This window comes from Priceomyces carsonii, assembly GCF_900007245.1.
Source record: "Priceomyces carsonii strain CBS4050 genome assembly, scaffold: Debaryomyces_carsonii_scaffold_1, whole genome shotgun sequence".
Classification (NCBI taxonomy): Eukaryota; Fungi; Ascomycota; class Pichiomycetes; order Serinales; family Debaryomycetaceae; genus Priceomyces; species Priceomyces carsonii.
Genome location: NW_026946674.1, coordinates 1,217,180 through 1,243,107, shown reverse-complemented (window position 1 = coordinate 1,243,107; position 25,928 = coordinate 1,217,180). Strand labels below are relative to the sequence as shown.

Here is a 25,928-nt window from a genome sequence, read left to right as displayed (position 1 = left end):
CTGGAGGCCTCCTGCTGCCGCGCTTCTGACTTGGTTCCGTCTCTCCTTTTCCCTGTTATCCTTCACACGATAAGATTTTTTCCAAATCTGATAGACGTACCAGGTAATATTTGCCGTATTTGTTCCGCTTTGAAATCAGTAAATGAAAGGACATAGGAGCGGCTCATGTAACCCACAATTATTCACAATAGGATGCGGGATGTATCATAATTGTTGCATTTTTCACCTGAAAAAGGAAAGGAGGACAGGAGAAACAGCAGTAACGACGGTTGAAAATCGACGCGCCCTGGGGAGACGACAGAATCAAATACATAAGTGGTCTGACTGCTGCCAGTACACAGCGGTATCGTCGTCGTCGTGGAAGCTCTGTTAGGTGCTTTTTCAATTGAGTCTAGGATTAAAGGCTAGGGCATTTTGCTTGGAAAAGGTAGTGATAACGGGTTATCAAGAACTTTAGTATAGATATCAGTGCTATGCAAGAAACGAAGACACCATCGGGGCTTTTCAGGGCGAAACAGAACAGGTCTAAGAAAAATTTGCACAAATTATCCATTTCGACACCCGTTTTGAATGCTAGTACTTCTACATTATCATCGCCGCTGACACCAGGATCAGACAAACCAACAGTGATTGTCTTGGTCTTGAAGTACGTATTCAAAGGAGAGCACAGCCAGGAGCTCAGTGTTAGTAAAGGAGATCATGTTATATTGATAGAGAGACCAGGAAACGGATGGCTCAAAGTGCAAAGCATAGACAAAGCAAACACATACGGACTTGTTCCAGCTTCCTACGTTGACATTGCTTTGAATGACAGCGTAAACCCAATAAGTTTACAATGGTTGAATGCCATTAATTACGATGTGGGACAAGGTGCTGACGTAGTTCGACCATACCCTAAGAGCCTGAGTGTTACAAATATTTTTCAAACGGTATCTTCAAGGTTTTGGTACAGGATAGAGTTTAAAATGTCAAGTAAAGAATCTGTCTACGTCGGCAAGTTTTACCAAGACTTTTATAAATTACACATGAGCATACTTAATTTGGTAGACCCTTCACAGCTACCAAAGTTACCGCAGCCATTGGGACCACAAAGCTCCTTCAGCTGCGTCTCTATAAGCAGTACGAATATTGATAAGAAATTTTTGGATGACTTAATGGTAAGTGGTAAGCAGATGAACACTTACTTTGACTCACTTTTGAAAGTGAAAAAAATATCTACCTCACAGGAGATTTACGACTTTATGAACAGTTCTAGAAAGTATGTAACAGGTGAGAATGAAACACTACCAGACCTCGAGATCAATAATAGATTGTTTCCTGGTTCCATAAGCGTCATTGAATTGATGCAGACATCGACTTTTTATTCACCAACAGCTCCCCTATCACCTATAAAAAAGACGGCATTCGATAGGGTGACCGATAGTGTACGTCCTTTGAACATAGTTAAAATTTCAAATAAAAATCAAGCTGAGCACGAGCCAGAATCCAGTGCTAATAATCTTCAGCATAGCACAAGCTCGAATACTTTGATGAGCTATACATCCTTGATTGACAGATATGATAATGACGACGAATCAAGTGAGGAAGCTGATCTCGACGTAGATCATTCCACAAATGATCTGATGAAGAACTCCCCTACAATATCGTCTACATCTGTGGGTTGTGATAGCAAAACTGACCACTGCCATCGTTCTAACGAATCGCAGTCCAGTGATGAGTGCAATTCTTCATTGTCGCGTCCTTTTACTCCTAATCCAAATAATTTTCGTATGAGCGACGAGTTGAATCCCCATTCACCAGTCACTCCATCAACGCCAATATTCGAAGATGATGAGCCTCAAGTAAAGATGGCTGTTTCTCCCTTAGCTTTTCGCTATCGCTCAGCTTCTACAGGTCTAGGTCAATCTGAAGGAACAACACAAGCTTCTCATATCAAGATCAAATTAACCTTACAAAACACGGATGACATGATCGCACTTAAAATCAAGCGCACAAATCTCATGTCGATCGTCTATTTAAAGAAACTACTTTCGTATAAGATCTACAAAGATTACAATTTGATCAACCACTACGGCTTGCGGGTCAAGGACAGTTCCCAGGAGCTTGATGATGATCAACTCTTGGCATATATAAAATCTCAGGACAAGGTCAGTTTGGTCTTGGTACGAACACGGAGATCCCATCCTGCTGCATGATTTCCATTCGAAATGGCGCTTGTATGCATGTGAAAAGTCTAGTATAATTATGTAATTAGAGTAAATGAAGATTTCATGAGACGAACAGTTGCAGCCATGTAATGTGCCTAGTCCTTAATCCAGCTTAGGAACAAGTAAATCTGTGATTATTCGAGAAAACTAGGGACGATAGATACTGCAGAATTAGCTCGTTTCAGTTACTTCTGCACCCCCTTTCGATATTTACGTGTTTTACATCGCATAGCGCATGACTTTCTACTAGCTTCACACCTATTACAATTTCAGCACTGCTAGTAAGACATCGTAAACGAATGCGAAAGAACAATCATTGGCTAATCATACGTGGTACCTTGCAAGGATTGCCCGCCGATCATGTTACGGCTGCAGGTGCTTCTTGCAGGGAATCTGTCTTAAAGAGCAGTGAAGATTCACTCAAGCAGCAAGATTTTTCTAAGCACTGCTCGCGAGGACTGACTAGCAGCCTCTTAAATTATTATTGAGACTTATCTCACATATCGACTTACAGATTCGAATAAATGTACTATGCGAGACCCTGATGCTACTTAGCTTCACGCGTACGGTATTTCCCGTGCCGGAAAATTTTGATGCTAATATGCAGTAGTGGAATTCTTTATCCATCTCAATTTAATTGAAATTAACGGAACCTTGACATTTGCAAGAGAAAAGTTATCATTTGGTTAAACAAATTTAGACTGACATATACCTACTCAACAGTACAGTTGGTCTAATAGATAAGAGGATCCTAAGAGTTCTCAAAAAAAAAAAAGTAACCGTAGAGGTCTGGAGATAGGCGCACACGCACAAGGCTACAATCATCGGGGGTGTTATCATTACGGACTGCTACATAAGGAGAAATGCCCTTCAGAAGCAAGTTCTGGAAGCGTCTGCGGAAAGTTTCGAGCGGCATGTCAATAGACGATAGCGCTACTGATAGTAACTCTACTGATCAGTCGTCTGTATTTGACTCAGCTCCTAATTCTCCAGCTGTGGCAAGGTTTGATGAATCAGAATACGGCACCAGAAAAAGGACCCTGGCCAATACAGTCAGTCCGGCACCGCGTCCCACAAGCTGCTATGTTACTCCACCGCTTCCTTCTATGGATGTGGACATTGATAGCGAAAGGGCAAATAATGTATCGGGGAAATTGCGAAATCCTATCTTAAAAAGAAGACTGAATTATGGCTTGCTGCCTTCTGACAGTGACTCCAACAATAAGATCTTTGGCAGGAGTCTCTCTTTGAGATCTCCAGCAAGACCTTCTTCCGTATCAAGGCAAAAGAAAAATGACTCCAAACTCTTTCGTAGTCCTTCTATGAACTTGTCCAGAGGCAAGGTTAGTCGATTTGACAACAAGAAAAATGATGGAGAGGTTTCAGGGTTAGGTATTCACTATCCGGCGCAGAATTCTAGTCCCCGGGTATCAACCTCGAAGATAAAATCAAATTCAACGCCCGATGTAACCCGAGGACTTTCTACGTTGAGTGTAGATTCTCAATCAAGGCAACCTTTAATTACTAAGAATTTGGTTGGAAATAACAGCTTAATTACGAAAGCGGAAGACCAGGGATCTTCTGTTCCTAAAGAAAGGAATTTGCATCCATCTATTTTGAGAAATGGGTCTCTTTCTCTGAGCACGTCTAGTCTCGTCAGCAATACAAAGAGCCTTAGATCGAAAGCGAATACCATCAAGCTGGTATCTAGTCGTAATGTGGATGTGACAAATATGAGTACGCTCTGTGGTTCCCATACCATGCTAGAAAGTGGTTCACTTTCCTTGAAACATGATTCTGTCTATTCTGTACTGAGGGTCACGCTGTCAATTTTGGACGAGTCATTAGGTATTGGAATTGTCGAGAAGGATCGAAATGATATGCCTACAGAAAATAGCTGTGGACTTGAGACGTCCTCCAAAAATGTAGTGAAGCAAATCTTGAAGGTCAAAGTTTACGTTGGGAACGATGAAGATGAAGTGATTGCTTTGAAAGTTCCTAAGGACAGGTTAAAATCACCTTCGGACTTGAGTGCTCTTGTGAGATACAAATTGCTGACTGCCCAAAGTACATATATTGCAAGAGAATTGAACCTAAGCATCATATTCAAAGATACCAATTTAAATCCTGTTGACCTCAACAATGAAGATATGTCAGATCTTATAATGAATTTTGCCATGATAAAAGATAAGCTCTATCTAAGAGCAAGCTCTAAACAGCCGGTCTGATTAAGCCTTTTAATAAATATTTCTACCTCTATATAAATGAATTTTTATCGCCAAAAAAATTTGTAGAAACGTGCCTTGATAATAAGCATCAAAAAATAATAGCACTTTAGAAAAAACATCACTAAAATCTAAATGCTTAGGGAAGGGTGGTGTCATCATTGTTGAAATAGAGCGAGATGACTGAAGTATTCAATATGGATGATGATGACATTATCTTATCTGATAGAATAAGTCAGGTGAACTTAGGTCCCTCTGAACTCAACTATAAACTACTTGAAGATGCGGAAGGTTCCCCCGAAAATGAAAAGAATGAAAATGATGAAAATAACTTGGTCGAGGAGTACTCAAACTCTGTATCTGAGCTACCCATCCCTATAGAGAAGAAGCCTCGAAGACAATCCGCGATATCTGGATCCTATGAAATTGATATTAGCGAGGCATTTATATCATCATCAGCAAAGTCTAAAATATACAAGCCTAAAATTACTGATTTCGAACCTATCAAAGTATTGGGAAGGGGTGCCTATGGCAAAGTGCTTTTGGTAAGAGAAATATCTACAGGGAAATTGTTTGCTCAGAAACAGTTTAAAAAAGCGTCTTTAATTATCAATGAAAATACTAACGAAATCAATAATGTGAATTATAAACGGGCTTTGAACGAAAAGAATCTTTTGGAAATGGTCAACCATCCAAATATTGTAAAGCTTTTTTACGCGTTTCAAGATAATAATAAGGTTTATTTAATATTGGAATATTTAGATGGAGGGGAATTGTTTCATCATTTAGCTCAAGAGAGATTTCTTTCCGAGAAAAATGCAAGTTTTTATATTGCTCAAATGATTCTTGCTCTTCGATATTTACATTTGAAGTTGAAGGTCATTTATAGAGATTTGAAGCCAGAGAACTGTATGCTTAATTCAAATGGAAATTTGGTCTTGACTGACTTTGGTCTTTCGAAAGTATCAAGTGAAACTGATAGAGTTCACTCCATTACAGGCACGGTCCAATATATGGCCCCTGAGATTATCAGGGGAGAGCCTTATGACTACAGAGTCGATTGGTGGTCTCTAGGTTGCGTCGCATTCGATTTACTCACAGGATCGCCACCTTTTACAGGGAATAATAATACCAAGATAATTCAAAAAATTCTTTCAATGAAAAAGACTTTAAAATATCCCTATTACTTAAGTAATGATGCTAAAGACTTTTTGAGGAAGCTTTTGCAGTCTAATCCAGAAAAAAGATTGAACATAGATGAAAATTTTGATAAAGCCAAGCAGCACAGGTTTTTCAGGAACGTGAATTGGGATGACTTGGAGCATTCGAATCAAGATGACTGCCTCTTGCCTCCTATCCTCCCAATCATCACGGATTCAATATTGGCTGAAAATTTTGATACTGAATTCACTAACATGCCTTTTACACCGCCTTCTTCAAATTTACATACGGAGGATATTTTGCATATCGATGGTTTTTCGTTCACAAATGATCACTTCATGAACTCCAGGTTTTAATACGTGCTCACCTGTTCTCGTTTGTTTCACATTATTAAACTTAAGGTATTTATTAATGTATTTATTATGGTATTTATTATGGTATTTATTATGGTATTTATTAAGGTACTCAAGGTGTTTGCTAAAATGTATAAATATGTGTTTTTAATCATTAAATCTAATTAAATATAAACTCTAGAAGCTATTTATCCTATTGTATAGTAAGGGTCTGGTTCAGTTTGTGTAATTATTATAATTTCGGACAATTTTTGTATGAAAGTTGCAAAAATCAAAAAAAATATGATGATAAATAATAAATAATGACATTTAATCTAAAAAGGAATACACAATGATATAAAAATATCCACAAGTAGGTTTAATTCGTTAAGACAAGAAAAGAACACTCAAATATGTGGTTGATGCAAATATTATATTGAGGATAAGTTGCAAAATTAAATTGACTTTAAACGCCCTGATGCATCTATTCAAATAATACAACTCCGTAATCTGTAAGAACGTTAAGGCAACAAAAATCATTATAAAGCAACTTTTATGCGTGGTGAAAAAAGCGACAATCATCACAAAACTCATCCAATTCCATATCATATTATTGAATAATGCAATGAAAGCGTAAATCGAAGACACTTCTATCGTTAAAAAACTGAATCTCTTGAAAAAAGGATCAATGTTTAATTGAATATTTTGGTCTTGGTCCAAGTGAGAACATATGAAATCTTTAAACTTGCTGAACCTGTCCGAGGTGGTCAGGGGTCGACCTTGTGACTCCAAATCACCACCCAAGGATATTATATCAGTCTGCTTAGAAGAACTTAGGGTGTAGCTAGATAGTTTTTGAGTGAGTAAATGCGAGGACTCTGTGGGTTTCTTATAAGCTTTCCTGCGGAATTCACCGTGCAATATTAAGTTAGGTAAAAGCCAGCGATAACCTCTTTCAGCAAATTCCTCTTCTGAATCAGAGACTTCATCTCCTGAGCAATCTGAATGCTGATAGTCAAATCCACCACCGCCACCGAGTTTTAAAGTTGAACCGTTCGGCATCTTGTATTTGAAACCACCACCACCGCCACCACCAAATCTAGTTTTCAGAGATATCAGAATTTCGTATTGTGAATTAGAGCTATGTTCCAGCTCATCGCATAAAGAATTGCAATTGATACCTTCAACTGAATCATTAGAACTTCGATCAGTTGAATTATCGGCATCATTCACTATGACACAAGCAGCTTTATGATCTAAATGATAGGTATTTTTGGGACTCACTGAATATAACCTCTCTACTAGATTGTGACACAAATGATCATGATTACTCGCAATTAGTAAAGGGGAACTTGGTGAGGTGTCTTCGTTAGTAGCACAATCATCCTTGAGGTTGAAGGTAGAGGGAAGCTCTCTGAACGAGACCTTTGAGACAAGGGTTTCTTCAGAGTTGAAAGAGCCAACGGAGTCTCTCTTTGAATCATCAAAGTCACAAATAGCGTTCTCAAATATTCTCTTATAGTCGCTGCGACAAGAATGAGATATTTCATCTAGTGCCTCATATCTCTTAAACATGTTGTAGTAATTCAAAAACCTACGATATCTTCTTTGATACCCCAAAGGGCACGTCTGATACAGCTTGATTATTATCTCAATTAGCCCATAATTGAAAAAGAAAATTAACAAAGGTTCCCACTTCAATATGCCATCACTCGAAATATAAACCACACACAACATCCTGACTACTTGTTCTGCCAATGGAACAAAAATCCTCTTGTAATTTCCACCATCCTCACCTAATCGCTTTAGGGCACGAATTAGAAGAGGCAGAAGTAAACCTGAGAGACCAGCCGCATAATAATCTGATACATCAGGCTTGAATGGGCTCCAGTGATACAACTCAAATAAGGGTACACATGATAAAACATGTACAAGAGTTACCACCGGAATAAAACCCAAGAAGAAAATAGATGCGTTCATCGCCATCAGAAATGAAGCATCAAATTCTCGTCAACTATATAGGAAGATGATCTCTTAAAAAATTTTGTTACTGTCTTTTACTGCCAATACTCCTTATATCCTCGCACTGTTTGTAACCCGCAGACCTAAAATTTTTTGGTTATCAATGATCATCACATGACTCAAAGATCTGCGACCATCACTACATTCGATTAGCTAAATTGGGGTGATATGAAAACAACTTAAGAATAACAATTGAAAGAGCACTATGGCAAGATACATTCTGTACTCGATATAGCTATATTACCAATCGTTGCTGTAGATATATGGTGAATAGCTTGAAATGCTAAACCAGAGCACAAATTTTCAAGGACCGGGCTTTTGCGTAGGGCTTGTGGGCATGCCCGAAAATTTCAAAATATATGTCTTACGTAATGCTTTACTGAATCTGGATGAGAAATTGGTTCTCTGGAAATGACTAATGACTAATGAAAGGGCCATAGAAGGAAACTTAGACATAAATATATTGAGGTATCGAAATTTTATTCTGTAACGGAATGTCTGAAAGAGCAGTGATACCATTGGAATCGAATCCAAATATTTTCAATGAACTTGGAGAAAAGTTGGGGCTCTCTCCTGTCTTGCAGTTCTGCGATATCTACTCTTTGACTGACCCTGATCTTTTAGGATTTTTGCCGGAGCCAGTGTATGGTGTGATGCTTCTCTTTCCTTTAACTGGTGATTATGAAAGCCATAGAAAACAAGAAGACAGTAGTCGTCCAAAGTATAACAATGAACTTTTTAGTGAGATTAAGTGGGTTCCCCAGACAATACGTAATGGGTGCGGTCTATACGCATTGCTACATATATTATTGAATATTCCAAAAGACCTTATTGTGGAAAACCTGATATTAGCTAATTTTAGTGGCCAATTGAGTAAAGCAATACCACAGGAAGATATAGCCAAGCTAGTAGAAGGACTAGAGCATAGGATTCAATTAGATGAGAACTATGGAGTTATGGGTCAGACAGAAGCACCAGAGGCTGGAGCTCATGTTGATTTCCACTTCATTTCATTTATCAAAGGAAAAAATGGTCATTTATATGAGTTGGATGGAAGAAGAGCTGGACCTATAGATTTGGGTCCATGCGATGGTGAAAGTGTAATTAAGGATCCTAAATTAGTTCAAAAGATCCAATCATATATGGACATGGCCGATGAAAAAAATAAGCTCAAGTTTGCCTTAATGGGAATAGCACCTTCATTGAGTTAGATGGTTTAACGTTTATGGGAGCCTAAAATTTCTATACTTGTCCCTTAATATCAATTTTGTTGAAGGTGAATTGGCCTATTATTTTAGCAATGCTATGCCTCGAACTTACGCAATCAAATTCAGCCGTACTATTCAATAGAAACTCTTCTAGTTTGTTTTTTTTCAAAAAATCTTCTAAATCTTGAACATCTCGAAGTCTAAAGAGAGAGACTAAGAAGCTTGTTGGGACTTTTTTATAGCTCTTTGATATCTTGAATAATGATTTGATGACTTCCTTATTAAAAAGAGACTCTTTTATTAATTTGTAGCCTAAAGCTAATGCTTTATTTCGTCTAAATTCATCAATTATTTCAAAAACTTTATAAAAGTTTCCTATTAGCCTATTTTCATTTAACTCGAAGAGTTTTTCAACAACCTTGAGAAGATCCTTTTCTGTTTTAGTTTTCTTGAACTCCTCGAACTCTTTCATTTTTAATTTAATCTTGTATATCTCACTGTAGTTATTCATTACGATCATATATATCATTCGATATATCAAAAATTCTAGCTCGTTTCCATAAAATCTCTTTGAGTATTTGTGGTCTTGCTTTCTTTTTAAATAGTATAAGTATTTTAATTGAGATTGGCATTGGTTAAATTCACCCAAGTCATCATTCTGCAAAGATATTTTGGCATTAGTCTCGTAAATGTATATAGTAAAGTCATTTTTTATATGTTGGACTGTCAAGTCTTGTCTTATGGATTTTAGTTGGTCTATGATGTAAGAATACCGTTTATTTTCCTCGTACTTGTTTAGCACAAATTTGATACTTTTTGTGAGTGTGTTTTGGGGTCTCACGTTCTGAGGATTAGGTTCAGAAGTTAATCTTAAGTATCTCTTCTCCAAATCCGTTGACTTACCCACAATTACATTGCCAGACGTATTGCCATTATTAGGCGTTGATGGTGAATGCCCAGGCAGATTAGCAAATCTTTCCATTCTTTGTCGTTTGCGCTCATTAGAGTCATAATTCATATCCTGAACATCTCTCTTAGAATTTGCTGTGCTTTTAGACCTCCGATTATTCGAAACTTCGACACTTGGTGCTTTGTTGCAATATAACTCAACAGACTGAACCCCATCCAAGATTGGAATCTTCTGTAAATCCCAATTATTCTCCCAAAGTTTTTCCCTATTAAATGCCTCTTCTATAAGCTTTTGTAGCTGATCATTGAAAACAACCTTCTCTTTTTCATTAAGGCTTTCATTGGCTCTTCGGAAACTCTTTTTTGCAAAATCTTGCAATGACTTCGGCCATTCAACGGTCCCCAAGGGAGCTTTCGGCTCCTCTTCTGATTTATCTGAGTTCTTCCTTTCTCCTAGTTTAAGAGAAGTATTGACTTCATTGTAAGACATCTTCAAGCTAACCTGCTATAATATGATCCATTTAACGAAATATTACGTAAAAAAGGTCTTTACTAGATTAGACACAATTAAAATGATAAAAATGCCTATCTCGAAAATATATTTGAAATTTCTATATTGAGGCTACCACATTTGGGTTCAAGCGATTGCAAGGCTTGACAGTGATGAGATCTTCTATATTCGAGGGAGACACATCTAAGAAGCCCAATAGAGATCCTTTTAAGAAGGCTAGATCATCAAGTCCATTTATAGGCACGTTAAATAGTCCCAGAAGATCAGCTTGGCAACTAGACGATTTAATCCAATCATACGAGAACTCAGGACTACTTCCTCCCATTCTATCTCCTACGATCCCAGAAAAGGATGAGCTAGAGGTCAAACCTGGAGCCCAAAAGGCTCTGGTATTAGCGAACAAGAACGAGGATGAAGATAATATACCATTATCGGAACTCGCTAACTCACAGAGAGGAGAAAAAAGAGAGTCAGAGATTAAGATTCACCAACCAGTCCCTAAACGTGCATCAGTTCCCAGTCAGAATTCTTCCAACAAGAATACTTCAAAACCTCAAAATATGACGTTGGAGAAGCCCTCAGGCGATGGTGGACACCACAGCTCGAAAGTTCACTTAGATGATAGACACTTCAAAGAACAAGTCCCACTGCCTTTAAAAGGACTAGGTATTAACCTAGACAAAGCAAGCAAGCTGAAATATGACATAGAAAGGTCTCCTGCTGTGGTTCTGAAAGCAAAAAACGAGGACTCGTCAACTAGTTCAACCCTTGCACCTAATTCAGTAGATAAGAAAACCGTATCCAAAAGACAAACAATGTTAAAGTTAGCTAACAGTGCTAAGAAGATGTCGACTCAAATGGAGAATAGCATTACCTCACTCATAATAGGTATTGACTCTTTACTTTTATACTTTATGTCTTACGACTATGATGATAGGTTGAAGAGTAATCAAAGCGTCCCACCTTCATCAAAGATATGGAAAGATTTAAATAAAGATATTCTGACCTTGATCGAATGCATTAATGACTTGATGACTTTTGAAGAACGCAAATATAGTTTGGATTTTCTTAAAATTATGCGATGCCTTTTGTTTCAAACAAGAGCTGTATTTATCAAGAAAATCAATACCATATTATTCAAACTGATACAAAGCAAAATAGAGAAAAGCTCAATAGAAAAACAAGATGACTTAATCCAGCTTCAAAAGCAAGTTATTAGTAATGAAGAGTTGGTTATTGAATCCTTCAGGAAATCAAAGCCTCACTTTTTAGAGTCCACATTCAGCACGAAATTTCCTCAGACGTGGCAAAACAGAACAATTCGCTTGCCCGCAGAGGAGCAAAAGTATTACTTGCCATTAGGAGTATACTCTAGTTTACACGAAGTGATGAGACTTGAGGTTGCGATTATCGATGAATTTACTAAAAATTTTAATGTCAAGAACCCTCAAAGTGAGATTCAATATATGCTAAAGAGTGGATCCTTCTAATATACAAATGCTAATGAAATAAATTTAGACATTATTTGGTCCATAATTTTTTTCTTTTTTTCAATAATATAAATACTAGACCTTATATTATCTGTATTTTATGCATCAATGTCTTTTGCTTTGCTCTTCTTTTCCCCAGGTAAATACTTCTCTTTGTAAATCCAACTGTTACCGACCGATTTAGTACCCAATATTTCACTTAACCTCAACCATGCAGACGCTTGATACAAATCTTTTTTATGATGTTTTGTCTTCATACTCCAAATTTCTCCTAGCTGATTCATGGAACTGACGTTTCCCATTGAAGCTGATTTTGAAAGGAGTTTAATACCATCAATTTCATTCTTTGATGGTAAACCCCAGCCATTAAGTAAAGCATTTGCTAACTCATGGTACGCCATCGGTACAGCATTCAGTTGGCTCTTAGCCATGCTGATTACTTTTGCCAATTGTGCTTTTGGAAGACTAGAGTAGTAATCGTAAAGCTGAATTGGATCTACAGGATCGTCATTATCTAAATTTCTTAGAATTCGAGATAAGAGTTCCTCAGGTTGCGACGTGTTTAATTTTTCGATAACAGTATCGGTTTTGGAGCATGAGCTAGTTATAATGCATTTACAGAGCCAAGCTAGCGAGTTACGGTCACTTTGCTTAACCCCTTGACCATATCTTAGTGCCATGGAATACAAGAACATGGCTTTATAATAATTATGTGGCGGACTTGCAGCAATGTGAATTTGATATGACGCTTCTCTGTGCTTACCCATTCCTCTTAATTGGACAGCTAATTTCGTTCTTGATTCCGGAGTGAGGGAGCCAGAACTACCGAGAGTAGCAGTTGACGTATTGTCTGAAAGAACCCGTCTAGAAGATGGAGAAGATGTACCAGATCCTGAGCTATCAATGCTTATAGGTAAGGATGGAGTTCGCATGAGCGGCATAGGCACTCTAGGTGAGGAAGTTGCCGAGGATCTTGAAATCGATGGGGATTGGGTGAAATCTTCATTTGAGTTACCGGAATAATTCTCAAGATGCTGCCCAGGAGCGCAGGGACTCCCTGAATCAGTAAATGGCGAATAACTACTCTTTTGCGTCGAACTCTTAGGCGTCGAGGGCTGGAAAGCGACATTAGGTTGCGTTTCCACAGGTTTGCTGTTTTCTATCCTCAGAACATCAGCTTTTAATGAATCAATTGAAGCATTAGGATTTTGCAAGACTATGTTTTTTGGAATATTCTTGATGTTCATCTTTGCATTTGTACTACCTGGAGCACTAGATGATCCAGCCAGAGCATTAGATCTACTAGACAGGTATCTGTTGACACCAGCAGACGTTGTAATGGGAGAAAACTTGCTATTTTTAGTTTGAATGAATGTGACTGAGTTTCCTGGCTCAAGCTCATCGGGCTCATCCAATCCTAATCTGTCCAATAATCTTTCCGTAGTTTTGATTGACACCAAACTATTCCTTCGCGTCATATCATCGTCAGGATAATTGCTTTGCACCTCGTCATCAAGACCCAATCTATCAAGTAGCCTACCATTCGTACTGACAGAGTCGAACGAGTATAAACTTTCCTGATCTCCAACTGAGTTACTGACAGTCGCTAGAGAATCGCTCATTCTGGGACGCCTCACGAAATCAGAGCTATCGAGTTTGGCCCTTCCCATTTGGTTCTGAAGCTGTTGTAAGGGGGAGTCCTTAAGCTCATATCTCTTTGGCGGCGCCATCTTGATTTAACACTTCCTATCCAGGTTCTTTTACTTCACCTAGATCGAAGTTCCTGACGTAATTAGTCGATAGCTACGCCACTCAAGACCAGCTCTATCTTTCCTTTTATCAAGCAATACTAAAGGTGTCAAGAATTTCTCTCGTTCAAGCAGTTGTAAGCTATAGTATTATTATAACGTGCTTTCTACGTTTTCCCCAACACGCTAGTCCTATGTAAACATATTGATACAAAGACAACTGCACGTGACAGACCCACTATGGGAGGAGAGTGATCTATAAATAAAATGAATACTCTACAAGTAGAACTTTATAAGAGAGTGACTATTCTATTATTTTATACGAATAATGGTATGTTGAGTAAATGAGATAAAACCTAAACTTTTGTTGTATTACCTTAGCAATAGGAGCCGAAGTCCTACTTGGACATTCTTGACCGTTCTCTGGACTCGTTCCGACAGGTTGCAGAGATGTGCTTAAAATGCCGTTTAGGTGCTAGGGCCGTACAACCATATACTTCGATATTATTCTACTTTATATATTAAGATGCTATAAGGACCACTCCTATTTTGCAATAGGTTCAGAATAGCGCGCAGACTCTGGGCTCCTTTTACTGGTATTAGCTTCATGAGTAGCGAGTACAAATGGTATCAAGACTTCAGAGGGCATCACTGTAGTATCGCTAGCTGCCGCGTGACTAGAGTGACTCTAATCAAGTGGCACAAATTTGGTGCCCAACTCCACAAACGGCATTGTTACGCATATGTAACCGTTTCATGCCAACTTGTGTTGAGAACTGCATCAATTATCGTGCGGCTCGCCTTATATCAAGACCTAACTATAATATCCATGAAAAGAGAAGCGTAGCGAACTTTAAAATAACGTCCAAAGTTTTAACAATTACCAAAACGCAGTTTAACATGGATTCAATTGAATCATTTAGACCATCTGAATCTCCGGAATATGATCCATCGACGCTTTCTAACTATAAGTATTTCAAGGTTCTCGAGACGGACTTGAAGCTCAATATATTGTTCGACAAAAAGATTGTGGAAGGAAAAGTACATTACGAATTGGAGTATTTGAAGTCCACGAAGAACATAGATTTAGATATATCACATTTGAAAGTGATCTCTACTTCGGTAGACGGTAGCAAGGTAGATTTTGAAGTCATTAATAGCAACCATGAGTTAGGATCGATCTTAAGAATCAAATACGCCGATGAAACTGGATCGAAAGTCAGCTTATCGATAGAGTTCGAAACCACATCCAAATGTACAGCGCTACAGTTTTTGGAAAAAGAGGCCACTGATGGAAAAAAGAGCCCATACTTGTTCTCCCAATGTGCAAACATACACGCCAGGAGCTTGTTTCCCTGCTTTGATACTCCATCTGTAAAGTCGCCTTATAAGATGTCTGCAAGATCACCATACTTCACATTGATGTCTGGTTTACCCGCAGGTATTAAAGATGGCGTATACACGTTCAACCAACCTATATGTATTCCATCTTATGTTGTCGCAATTGCATCAGGAGATATAGTGAAGGCACCCATAGGTCCTAGATCTCACGTTTACTGTGAGCCACTTATGATTGAAGCCTGTAAAAGAGAATTCGAGCATGATATGGAAAATTTCATTAAGATAGCTGAGGCACTCATATTCACCTATCCGTGGGACCAATATGACGTGTTGGTTCTTCCGATGAGCTTTCCTTATGGTGGAATGGAAAACCCTAACATGACTTTTGCAACACCAACCTTGATTTCAGGAGACCGCCAAAATGTCGATGTAATTGCTCACGAGCTTGCGCATTCTTGGTCGGGGAATTTAGCTACTAACTGCTCATGGGAACACCTTTGGTTAAACGAAGGCTGGACAGTGTACTTAGAAAGACGCATAACAGGACGCCTTCACGGTAATGCCGCAAGGGACTTTAGCGCAATTATTGGTTGGAATGATCTTCAAAATGCTATCAAGGGAATGAAGAACGCTGATAGGTATTCTCCTTTAGTAGTCAATTTGAAAGACAGATGTAGCCCTGATGACGCTTTTTCTGTGGTCCCCTACGAAAAGGGTTTCACATTGTTGTACCATATCGAACAAACATTAGGAGGAACTGAAGTATTTGATCCATTCATTCCACATTATTTCAAAAGGTTTAAAAACAAATCTTTGGATACCTATCAGTTCTTGGATTTGCTCTACGAATTTTTCTCAGACAAAAAGAAAGAACTTGACTCTATTGATTGGAAAGCATGGATATTTAATCCAGGTATGCCTCCAGTAAAGCCAAATTTTGACACTAGCTTAGCGGATCAATGCTACAGCTTAGCAGATAAATGGTACAAAGAAATAACCGAAAATAATGACGATTACAAAAAGTATTTCGATAAAAAGGACATTACTTGCTTCAGTGCAAATCAATCGGTTGTATTTTTGGACAGTTTGATCTCATTTGAAAAGATTGGTACTTTTACATGGAAGTCTCACAAATCGGCATTAGAAGCTCTCAACGAAATATACACTGACTACTCTAAATCAAGCAATTGTGAAGTGCTCTCTAGATGGTTGATTCTTCAAGTCACCGGTGAGAATCAGCATTTTTACAAGAGGTTAGGAGAATTCTTGGGTACTGTTGGAAGAATGAAGTTTGTGAGACCAGGCTACGTCTTACTCAACAAAGTTGACCATGAATTAGCAATTCATTATTTCAAGCAGTTCGAATCTAGATATCATCCAATTTGTAGGTCAATGGTGAAAAAAGATTTAAACTTAATTTAGGGTGAACATGCATAGACTCAAATTTTGCCTTGCAAGAAATTCCTCTTGTACTAAACCTCACCTTACTTTTATTTATAGTTTTTACCTTTCTACACATTATTACGATAACACCTTGAAGGACAGTTTTGTGTAATATATTGATTTTATTCTTAAGATGCGCTAATAAACACGTAAACAGATATCCAACAGAGAGTCATCGAATCTACAACATGTCACTTTCCTTGTCTAATCTCTCTGTAAGTTGATAACTTAGAAGTGATCACTCAGCCAGATCCCATAAGAGGAGTGTTTCTATGCCGCTGCTTTTTTTTTTCACTGATTATACTAGCCAGATATGAAAGAGCTATTTATTAACAAGATATAGTTGTCACAAGTTTCCGATCATCTTAACCTTGAGAGGTTTCGTAATGACGTGCAAAGTCTACAGAAGTCACTTTCGAAGCTCCGTCCGCCACAGGAATTTTTTGATTTCAGAAGGATTTCTAAGCCAGCAAATTTCGGGGAGGCGCAAAGCAGGGCATCTTATAATTTGAAGTATTTTTCAGCTAACTATGTTGCCATCGTCATAATTTTAAGTATTTATGCTTTGATCAGTAATGCTTTGTTACTTTTCGTAATTTTTCTTGTGGCAGGCGGAATTTATGGAATTAATAGATTAGGAGGCGAAGATTTGGTCTTACCGATTGGTAGGTTCAACACTTCACAATTATACACAGGGTTATTAATTATTGCTATTCCATTAACGCTTTTTGCAAATCCACTTTCTACTCTGATGTGGTTGGTTGGCTCAAGCGGTGTTTCTGTTTTGTCTCATGCGTCATTGATGGAAAAACCTATTGAAACAGTATTTGAAGAAGAAGTTTGATTTGAAGTAAATAAAGTAGTGCTAGATAGTGAGTTGTATCTCAAAATGAATTGCCATACAGTTTTACAAGTTAAACAATATTTTAAGACTAATTTAATTTGTCTGACGTAAATTAAACATGCTATAATAGACCTACATTATACAAAGTAAAAGAACAAAGTTCTTCTTGTCGTATCTATCATAAGAACACTGTGAAAAACCTCGCAGAAAGCAGCTTAGAGGTTCAACTTCGTTCTTCTCCAGTGTCTTCTTTTAGCATTGTAGTTAATAGTGTTACCAGATCTTAATCTAATCCATTGAGGCAATGGTCTGTTTTGTTTCTTAGCCTTAGCTAATTTTTGCTTGATTCTGAATGATTTTTGAGACTAAAGTGGTGTTAGTATGAGTCCTATGTTGAGCTCGGATATGGAAGGCTGATCGATAGTATAAGGAGTATAAATATGTTTACAAAATTTCAACTTTCCTGACAAGCTTCTTTTGGAATTTATATCATCATTCTCAGGAAAGAAGGAGCTTTCAATCTTATAACGATGCTTTTGAGTATCATTCAAAGTTAACCAAATGGTTCAATCTTGAAAACTTTACTCAACTGGTTCCACACATCATTTTACCAAAATTTATTCAAATATATCCATAATATATTCAAAACTATCATAGTGCCCACTCCCTTTATCGTATGTACATACTGGCATCTTTATGTATTCTCTATCAATTAATTCAATCTAAGAATGACTGAGATAAAAATGTACTCTGAAGAATTTTTCACGAACAAGGGAAAGGTTTGGATCCGAAAAAATTTAAAATGACACAAAAGAGAAATTATTTACACAAAAACTACTAAAACTCTAGCAACGACATTAGGGCGACAAGTATACGACATACTCTCGCACACGACAAATTTTTTTTTCACTGTCTTCGCTCACTCAGGAAGTGAAAAATTTCGAACTGTTAGTTTGGACTTCAAAGATAAAGAACTGCGAATATACCATTAGATAGTCTATAGAGACCTACAGAAGATGACCAGAACTTCAGTACTCGCAGATGCGTTGAACTCCATTAACAATGCCGAAAAGACCGGTAAGCGTCAAGTCTTGATTAGACCATCATCCAAGGTCATCATTAAATTCTTGACTGTTATGCAAAAGCACGGCTACATTGGTGAATTCGAATATATTGACGACCACAGATCAGGAAAGATCGTCGTTCAGTTGAATGGTAGATTAAACAAATGTGGTGTTATTTCCCCAAGATTTAACGTCAAAATTGGTGACATCGAGAGATGGACTGATAACTTGTTACCAGCCAGACAGTTCGGTTACGTTATCTTGACCACATCCGCTGGTATCATGGACCACGAGGAGGCCAGAAGAAAGCATGTATCTGGTAAGATTTTGGGATTCGTTTACTAGATATCATTACATACACTAATACAGTTTGATAATAGTACCATGTATTAATGATCTTTCTTTGAGTTAGATCGAAGTAGAGTATGTTCAAGAGTATGCTCATGAGGGCATGGTGTAGTTCGATGCCATACAATGACTAGAGAAATGTTATGTATTTTAACTGGGGCTGTAGCCCCAGTTTGGTAAGTGCACGTGAGAGGGCGTGCAAAGATGCTCACTTTTTGTGTGAAAAAAATTCAATTTTTGGACTCCAATACTACTAGCGACATTTACCAAGTCTGAAAATTATTCAAGGTGTTCTCTAGTTGTAACTAGTAAAATCAGATTATAAGAATATCAAATATGTCTTCTGGTATGTGTTATTTCTATTAATTGGAAGTCAATAAGAGTTCGTTAGTTCTGTCTTTAGAGGAAATCATTGGGACGAAGAGCTAGGAGTACATCGATGATTAAAATTTTTTTGTAAATAAGATACTCTTCTTTGAAAGTGGATGGATATTAAAGCAAAGAGAGAATGTTCAGAATATTTCAGAGAAATAAGTTAAGAATGTCACTTGCTTTTAGATTTAGAAAAACTTGAAGGGAGACTACAAGTCCTCGTTTTAAGATCAGGATACAATATTTCCCTCTTTACCAGTATTCGATAGACTGAACTTTTAGTAGACTTTAAATTCTCCTGTTTACATGAGTTTTATTCTAACATAATTTTAGGTCCAGTTAGAGATGGCTCCCAAGTATTTGGTGTTGCCCGTATTTTTGCTTCATTCAACGATACTTTCGTTCACGTCACTGATTTATCTGGTAGAGAAACTATTGCCAGAGTTACTGGTGGTATGAAAGTCAAGGCTGATAGAGATGAGTCTTCTCCTTATGCCGCTATGTTGGCAGCTCAAGATGTTGCTCAGAAATGTAAAGAAGTTGGTATCACCGCTGTTCACGTTAAAATGAGAGCTACTGGTGGTACTAAGACCAAGACTCCAGGTCCAGGTGGTCAATCTGCCTTGAGAGCTTTGGCTAGATCCGGTTTAAGAATCGGTAGAATTGAAGATGTCACCCCAGTTCCATCTGATTCCACAAGAAGAAAGGGTGGTAGAAGAGGTAGAAGATTGTGATTGCGAAATCATGTCATCATTATTACGTCTAGTAACTACTCTTTAATTTTTTTATTAAGGGTCAGGGATTATATACTTGTTACCTTTTCTTTGAAGAGCTTCCCTTTAATCAACTTTCTGCATTTAATTGCAAGGTTAACCTTCTCCTTATATATGAAAAATGTACATTTATAAAAATTTAATCAGTATTTCAAATCTTCGCAAGTAACTTGAGTGAGATTCTCTCTGTTTATCAATTAATGTTGGTAGCTGGCGGTTTATACTTCAAGAAGTCTTGTAGTCGAGCAAGGTTTCTACAGAGAAGATGGAACTCTAGCGCTAACGATGTGAAAGCGTTAGTGGAGTCACTCATGCTGTCCTCTAAATTTAAATACGAGAAGACTCATCTCACTCGTCCTGTTAGAAGAAATATCCCCCTAATCCCCAATTACAGGCCCCTTAAATTCAAGGAAGGAGACAGAAAGCAAGCACTAGTGACGTCAAAAGTTATTTGGGATAATAATGATTCCAAGGACTTCGGGAAGCTCTTTATTTCGCATTTTATTCTCAGGCATTTGAATAGGACAAGGGCTTTTGTTACTTACCAAGACGGATTAAAAATAGCAAATTCTTTCATTGAGTCCATATCTAAAGCATTCAAATCATGGAATTTAAGAAACGATGAGTTAGGAGTATTACAGTTCTTGGGGCTCTACGCCTTATCTGATAGACAAAGTTGTGAGCGATTCGTAACCAGCTTTATTGATGAGGATATAACGACGGAGGAAGTCGTCTCAATCGAGCAATGTCTTGATTGTTATTCTCCCAGACTTCAAGGTGATAAGATTGACCTTGATATCGTTCAGTCAGAAAGATCATCACCACTCGAATTACCAATTATAAAAAAGATAGCAAATCTAAACCCTATTTACTTGATAGATACAAAGAAGTTAGAGGAATTTCATGACTACATAGAAGGAGAATACCAGGAAGATACTTTAAGATCTAAACTCAATGACTTGGAAAATTTTGGAAAGTTATCTTTCGAGTTCAATTTTTTGCTGGCAATGTTTAAGCTTCATAAAAAATCAGATACCCTTTTCTTAGAGGTCCATGAAAGACTAGATGTAAACATTTCAAACCTTTTACGATTTTCACTCTTTGATAGAATAATACCGGAATACGACCTTATTAAAAAGTTACCAAAAGAATCTATTAGAAAAGTGTTCTATCGATACGTGGCTCTACTTGACCTAGAGGGTGATTCTCTCGAGCCATGGTTAGAACATGTAACGTCACATTTATTACAACATACAGATTTATTCTCAAGCAATTTCTCAGCCTGGAAGAGTAATGATATCATGTTCATTGGCCCAAAGGTTCCAAACATTATTTTACCGACAGCATTGACTGATAAGATACTTCCAAGTGGTGATTTAAGTGGAGAAATGGAATTTCAAGTTGAAAAACTTGGGAAGGATCATTTACTTTCTGTGATCCAAGGTGCTATTATGACAAATGGCATCCCAACGGACGAAGAGAAGGGCATTCGAATCTATTATAAGACCGTGCTTAATCATGTAGATGCAAATATTAATAAGCAGGCAGTAGTTGATACAAGCTTTGGTAGAATTAAATGTTCATGTTTGACGTATATGGGTTTATTTGCCTTAGCTGACAGAGAACAATGCAGTACTTTTATTTTAAGTTTTTGGGAGAACGGGCCTACAAAACTTGATCTCAATTACTTGATGGAACAGACCAAATATTTAGTTTATGAAAAAGGAGTTCCCTCTCTCGGAATTAATCAAGATGTTACACAACAACCAAAATCAGCATTGGCTCTCCCAGCCCTCTCAAATAAATCATTGTATACGAGGTTCATACTTGTTAATTGTTCCATTATCTCGGGCCAAGACAGAGGGAGAGATAAAAATAAAAAGAATAGATGGCTTTATGATGAAGATATCAAACAATGTTTGCACTCGTGGTGTGAGTTGGGAGCTACCAGATATAGGCTCTTGGTTAGATATCACCTCATGAAAAAACTCAACTCAGAAAATATTGAGCTTATTCCAGACTTGATGAGATTGCTTACGTCAAATCAGTTTTATAACTTTTTATTATCAAGTGCCAATACATTCGATTTAATTGAGAATAGGAAATACAAAAGCTTGTTGATTAAACGGCGTTTCAACAATACGTTGCTTCATAGCCAGTTTTCGCAGTATGTATCCATATTGTATCTAAATGGTCAGCTTGAAAAATGGGTGGAACGATTAACTCTTCTTTTTTCAGATTTGGTCAATGATTTGAACTATCTAGATTCCAAAGATTTAATTCACTGTTTTAGAGAGGAGTTCGGCAAGTTGGAGCTTTCGTTGACTAGTTTGCTCAAAGAGCAAAGGTACAAGAAACTTAAAGATCAACACACTGATCTTCCTTTACCAGAAATTCAAGATGTCAAATATTCTCTCAATTCAGCTTTGGCCATAAAAGTTAGCCAACTGTACTTAAAATTCGCTATCGACTTACTGATCTTGAACCATGGTCTTGATAGCTTCATTAAATCTAAGATGGAAATGTTCGATATCATTTCTTTTTATTTAAAGCAAAACGATAATCAAGTCCAAAAATTAAGCAATGTGGCCAACACTTTCGAGTATCTCGGTTATTGGCTAGTTGACCAAAATACTATTGAAAGAAAACAGCTCATGACAAGTCTTTTAAACCATGCGCTCGACAAGCCTTTGATACCGTTCGACACTAAAAGGGTACCGATGCTTGATATGGTATTGAAAAACACCCCAAGGAACAATTTGCATTCTTTCTTCATTTGGGATTCCTCAGAAATCATGCTCCCTATAGTGAATCATAGTGACAGTTTGGCAAAATTACTTTCAGTTAACTATTTTATATCAAGATCATTCATGAGCCAGCTAAAGAATACTGGCGGAGAAAAGATTAACAGATTATCAGACATATGTACTAAGTTTAACTCTGTGGGTGCAGACTACTACAAGTTTGCGGTATACAGTAAAACTTTAAGTCTAAACCTAGGACCTAACATTGCAGAAAAACTTACCCTGTTGCTACTTGACAAGAAGTTCGAGTCTATCGTCGTACATTGTTCACTGATCTTGAATCCATTCAGTTCCTCCAAATACTCTCAATTGATATCTGAGCATAACAAAAATTCCTATTTATTTATGAAATTCAATCATCAATCATTCAGTCAGTATCTTGGCTATCTTGCATTCCGTGATGCCAATGTCATAGACCAATGGATTGATATGATATTCTCAAAGTTATCCCTTCGTATGAAAGACAAGCCTTCTCATCAACAAGAAACAGTTTTGGCACAATTCTCAGACGAAGTTGACCACTATTTCAAGGACATAATGCCTAGAAAGTTAGGTTCAACTAGGTAGTCGTTCTTCTAATTCTAGTAAATAAAATCGATTTTCCTGTATATACTGCATTCGTCTTACAGTGTTAGACACAGTCCTTGTAGTTGCATTACCCTAATAAGTAACACTATCCCGAGCGCTGATAAGATTTTTCGCAATCATACTGGAACCTAAATTGGATAAAATATTACAGACCACTGATCATAGGTAATCGGAATGTATAAATTTGAGAATATGTGCTTCTATTCGACATCACGTTAGTTAACTAAAGGTTCAATTGATTTGAAGAGATAACTATCGGGTGTGACAGAATGCTCGATTTTAGTCTAATTTTATTTGTTGCAGGATTGTCTTTGATCCTTGGGCTTTCTAAGATAGCCAGTAAGGGATCATTCGAGAAGTTTTACAAACAATACCTTAGCTTCTCAAACCCACCGTCACCACAGGCCTCGAGAAAACTGACATATTCAAATGATGAACTTCCAAAACCGACTCCTCTTATGATTACCCCTGAACAGGTGAAAAACTATGATGATAGACCTTGGAGGCCATTCAGATGGCCATACCACCAGACAATGTCTATTTTCAAACTAGACATAAACCATTGGTTGGATATGGATAAATATTACTGGCACTATATCCAAGAGAAGGAAAGAATAATAATGAAGTACGGCAATCAAAATATAGATTGCTTACCTGAAGGTTACGATGCAGCTGTTGAGTTAATGGAAATAGTTACAGATCACATGTTGATTCGATATCCCTTACTTTTTATTCTAGTCGAAGACCGTGGTTCAAAGGGAAAGATTGTGAAGAATCTTTTGACATCTGAGACTCTTGATATGACGTTGCCCTTGAAGGAGCAACCTTTGGTCTACGTTTCAAAAATGGCCAAGGAAGATTTCTATATCGTGAAAAAAAATCCAAAGGATGACTTGCATTACTTAGTTGCCGCAGCAGTCCCGTTCCCTGGAGGATCCTTTGGAGTTAACGAGAAAATTGGCAAACACATGGACGTCATCCACGAAGATGTCCCGTATTATAAAGAAAAATTGCAAAAGTCAATGGAAAGATGGATGAATAAAATGAGTGTTGGCGATCCTGTTGAAAGAGCTTCTTGGTATATTTCATGGGATCATAAACTAAAGATCAACAGTGTTTACCAAATTCCTAAGCTTAAAAAGGATATCGAAGCAGAGATGAAAAGCTCAGAGCCCATGGACTTTAATGTTAGAGTTGAAAGACAGACTTTAAGAAGATTGCCCAAATCAAGAGCAATTATATTCACTAATCATCCTGTCTTTTATTCTATTGAAGAAATGAAAGATGAGCCAATGATTCCGTCATTGCTCAAGAAAATAATTTACGAAGGTCCAAGGGACATTGTAAAGTACAAAAATTTTGAATTTTTTAGAGATCATATTTCTAATTATTTGGATGGTCTTATTAATCGTCAAATCAGCAAAGGAATTATAAAAGAGGATGACCCTGTGAAGACACAGCCATCTTATCCTTTTGCTTATTGGACCAAGACAAACTTTGATACATCAAATGGTTGGAACAATCCTTCTGAATCATACAGTAAAGAAAAATCAAATTATACTGAACGAGCTAAAAAGGAGCGTTACTATCATAATGATTAGAAAAAAATAATAGATGTACTTTGCGCTGCATTGAGAAATAAACAATAGCCTATATTTCAAAAATAAAATTGTAGTCTCTATGACATATGACTTATTTTCGTCTCCGAATCGATTGCTTATTACCTCTCGACTGCTTTAAAGGAGCCTTTTCATCTTGAGTATCTAATTTCTGAACCTTTTCTGGTATCTTGGCAATATCTCCATGCTGCTTTATCTCGTTCAAACTTTCTGCAAATTCAGGACTAACCCATGATAAGATATAAGGCGTTGCAACAATGGCCATACACACGGTGAAAAGAGTTGTGTATAAGGGACTCCTGAAAATAAATCCAAATGGGCTTCCGTCGATAATACTATAAAGAGAACCCTGTGACTGCTCGTAAAATTGTTTAACATCTCTGAATTGAATCTTCAAGGTCTTGTCATTCAATGACACCCCAGATGATTCATTATAGGAATTATGTCCTAAGAAATCCTCGTATGCTATTATTCCATCTTCATTGTCAATAATAATCCTAAAACGATTATGTGAAAGATAAAAGTCATAAGAATCAACTATCAATTCATAATCGCCCTTACTCAAGTCATTGAATTGGAACTTATAATCTTTATCTAACAACCCTTTTACTCCCTTAAATCTATCTGGCCCTCCACTTGGTAGCTTTGTCTCCTCTCGTGTGTTTAACAGTACTAGCTCAACATTGAACCTGGATTGGTAGTTGTGACCATTTAAGACCTTCTTATTTTTGATTTCATGAACTTCTTCAATTTTACTTGGAACGTCTTCAATCTGCCCCACAAATCCAATTGAAAGGCATGTGCCAATGGTATAGAAAATCCCGAGCAAAAACACCACTCTTCTGCTTATCATTTCTGTGTTCTGTCTCTTGTATTCTAATCGTTCTTATATATGAAGAAAGATCTTCTTCTAAGCGCC

The 25,928-nt window shown here is 37.3% G+C and overlaps 15 protein-coding genes across 15 annotated transcripts, besides 1 other annotated feature; 11 read left to right on the top strand and 4 right to left on the bottom strand.

The window, feature by feature from the left end:
* Positions 1-473: 473 nt before the first annotated feature.
* On the top strand, positions 474-2,195 carry PRCAT00000685001 (uncharacterized protein; the record flags this gene model as incomplete). The annotated part of the gene is made up of 1 exon (XM_062956592.1): positions 474-2,195. The coding sequence occupies one exon, from the start codon at positions 474-476 to the stop codon at positions 2,193-2,195; it is 1,722 nt and encodes a 573-aa protein (XP_062807518.1).
* Positions 2,196-3,070: 875 nt separating this feature from the next.
* PRCAT00000684001 (uncharacterized protein) lies at positions 3,071-4,435 on the top strand (the record flags this gene model as incomplete). The annotated part of the gene is made up of 1 exon (XM_062956591.1): positions 3,071-4,435. One exon carries the CDS (start codon positions 3,071-3,073, stop codon positions 4,433-4,435), a length of 1,365 nt encoding a protein of 454 aa, XP_062807517.1.
* Positions 4,436-4,611: 176 nt separating this feature from the next.
* Positions 4,612-5,949, top strand: PRCAT00000683001 (putative protein kinase; the record flags this gene model as incomplete). The annotated part of the gene is made up of 1 exon (XM_062956590.1): positions 4,612-5,949. The coding sequence occupies one exon, from the start codon at positions 4,612-4,614 to the stop codon at positions 5,947-5,949; it is 1,338 nt and encodes a 445-aa protein (XP_062807516.1).
* A 363-nt stretch (positions 5,950-6,312) lies between these two features.
* On the bottom strand, positions 6,313-7,911 carry PRCAT00000682001 (uncharacterized protein; the record flags this gene model as incomplete). The annotated part of the gene is made up of 1 exon (XM_062956588.1): positions 6,313-7,911. The coding sequence occupies one exon, from the start codon at positions 7,909-7,911 to the stop codon at positions 6,313-6,315; it is 1,599 nt and encodes a 532-aa protein (XP_062807515.1).
* A 530-nt stretch (positions 7,912-8,441) lies between these two features.
* On the top strand, positions 8,442-9,158 carry PRCAT00000681001 (ubiquitin-specific protease; the record flags this gene model as incomplete). The annotated part of the gene is made up of 1 exon (XM_062956587.1): positions 8,442-9,158. The coding sequence occupies one exon, from the start codon at positions 8,442-8,444 to the stop codon at positions 9,156-9,158; it is 717 nt and encodes a 238-aa protein (XP_062807514.1).
* A 31-nt stretch (positions 9,159-9,189) lies between these two features.
* On the bottom strand, positions 9,190-10,554 carry PRCAT00000680001 (uncharacterized protein; the record flags this gene model as incomplete). Its single annotated transcript, XM_062956586.1, has 1 exon — positions 9,190-10,554. One exon carries the CDS (start codon positions 10,552-10,554, stop codon positions 9,190-9,192), a length of 1,365 nt encoding a protein of 454 aa, XP_062807513.1.
* A 173-nt stretch (positions 10,555-10,727) lies between these two features.
* PRCAT00000679001 (uncharacterized protein) lies at positions 10,728-12,065 on the top strand (the record flags this gene model as incomplete). The annotated part of the gene is made up of 1 exon (XM_062956585.1): positions 10,728-12,065. One exon carries the CDS (start codon positions 10,728-10,730, stop codon positions 12,063-12,065), a length of 1,338 nt encoding a protein of 445 aa, XP_062807512.1.
* A 98-nt stretch (positions 12,066-12,163) lies between these two features.
* PRCAT00000678001 (uncharacterized protein) lies at positions 12,164-13,795 on the bottom strand (the record flags this gene model as incomplete). Its single annotated transcript, XM_062956584.1, has 1 exon — positions 12,164-13,795. One exon carries the CDS (start codon positions 13,793-13,795, stop codon positions 12,164-12,166), a length of 1,632 nt encoding a protein of 543 aa, XP_062807511.1.
* A 918-nt stretch (positions 13,796-14,713) lies between these two features.
* Positions 14,714-16,576, top strand: LKH1 (bifunctional aminopeptidase/epoxide hydrolase; the record flags this gene model as incomplete). Its single annotated transcript, XM_062956583.1, has 1 exon — positions 14,714-16,576. One exon carries the CDS (start codon positions 14,714-14,716, stop codon positions 16,574-16,576), a length of 1,863 nt encoding a protein of 620 aa, XP_062807510.1.
* Positions 16,577-16,785: 209 nt separating this feature from the next.
* Positions 16,786-17,441, top strand: PRCAT00000676001 (uncharacterized protein; the record flags this gene model as incomplete). The annotated part of the gene is made up of 2 exons (XM_062956582.1): positions 16,786-16,812; positions 16,941-17,441. The coding sequence occupies 2 exons, from the start codon at positions 16,786-16,788 to the stop codon at positions 17,439-17,441; spliced, it is 528 nt and encodes a 175-aa protein (XP_062807509.1).
* Positions 17,442-18,457: 1,016 nt separating this feature from the next.
* On the top strand, positions 18,458-18,850 carry RPS22A (40S ribosomal protein uS8; the record flags this gene model as incomplete). Its single annotated transcript, XM_062956581.1, has 1 exon — positions 18,458-18,850. The coding sequence occupies one exon, from the start codon at positions 18,458-18,460 to the stop codon at positions 18,848-18,850; it is 393 nt and encodes a 130-aa protein (XP_062807508.1).
* A 714-nt stretch (positions 18,851-19,564) lies between these two features.
* Positions 19,565-19,612: a sequence feature (Short protein (PRCAT00000673001, CUM63107.1) was converted to a misc_feature.).
* Positions 19,613-19,680: 68 nt separating this feature from the next.
* On the top strand, positions 19,681-19,959 carry RPS14B (40S ribosomal protein uS11; the record flags this gene model as incomplete). Its single annotated transcript, XM_062956580.1, has 1 exon — positions 19,681-19,959. The coding sequence occupies one exon, from the start codon at positions 19,681-19,683 to the stop codon at positions 19,957-19,959; it is 279 nt and encodes a 92-aa protein (XP_062807507.1).
* Positions 19,960-20,198: 239 nt separating this feature from the next.
* On the top strand, positions 20,199-23,369 carry PRCAT00000671001 (uncharacterized protein; the record flags this gene model as incomplete). The annotated part of the gene is made up of 1 exon (XM_062956579.1): positions 20,199-23,369. The coding sequence occupies one exon, from the start codon at positions 20,199-20,201 to the stop codon at positions 23,367-23,369; it is 3,171 nt and encodes a 1,056-aa protein (XP_062807506.1).
* A 290-nt stretch (positions 23,370-23,659) lies between these two features.
* Positions 23,660-24,991, top strand: PRCAT00000670001 (uncharacterized protein; the record flags this gene model as incomplete). The annotated part of the gene is made up of 1 exon (XM_062956577.1): positions 23,660-24,991. One exon carries the CDS (start codon positions 23,660-23,662, stop codon positions 24,989-24,991), a length of 1,332 nt encoding a protein of 443 aa, XP_062807505.1.
* A 91-nt stretch (positions 24,992-25,082) lies between these two features.
* Positions 25,083-25,862, bottom strand: PRCAT00000669001 (uncharacterized protein; the record flags this gene model as incomplete). The annotated part of the gene is made up of 1 exon (XM_062956576.1): positions 25,083-25,862. The coding sequence occupies one exon, from the start codon at positions 25,860-25,862 to the stop codon at positions 25,083-25,085; it is 780 nt and encodes a 259-aa protein (XP_062807504.1).
* Positions 25,863-25,928: the final 66 nt, after the last annotated feature.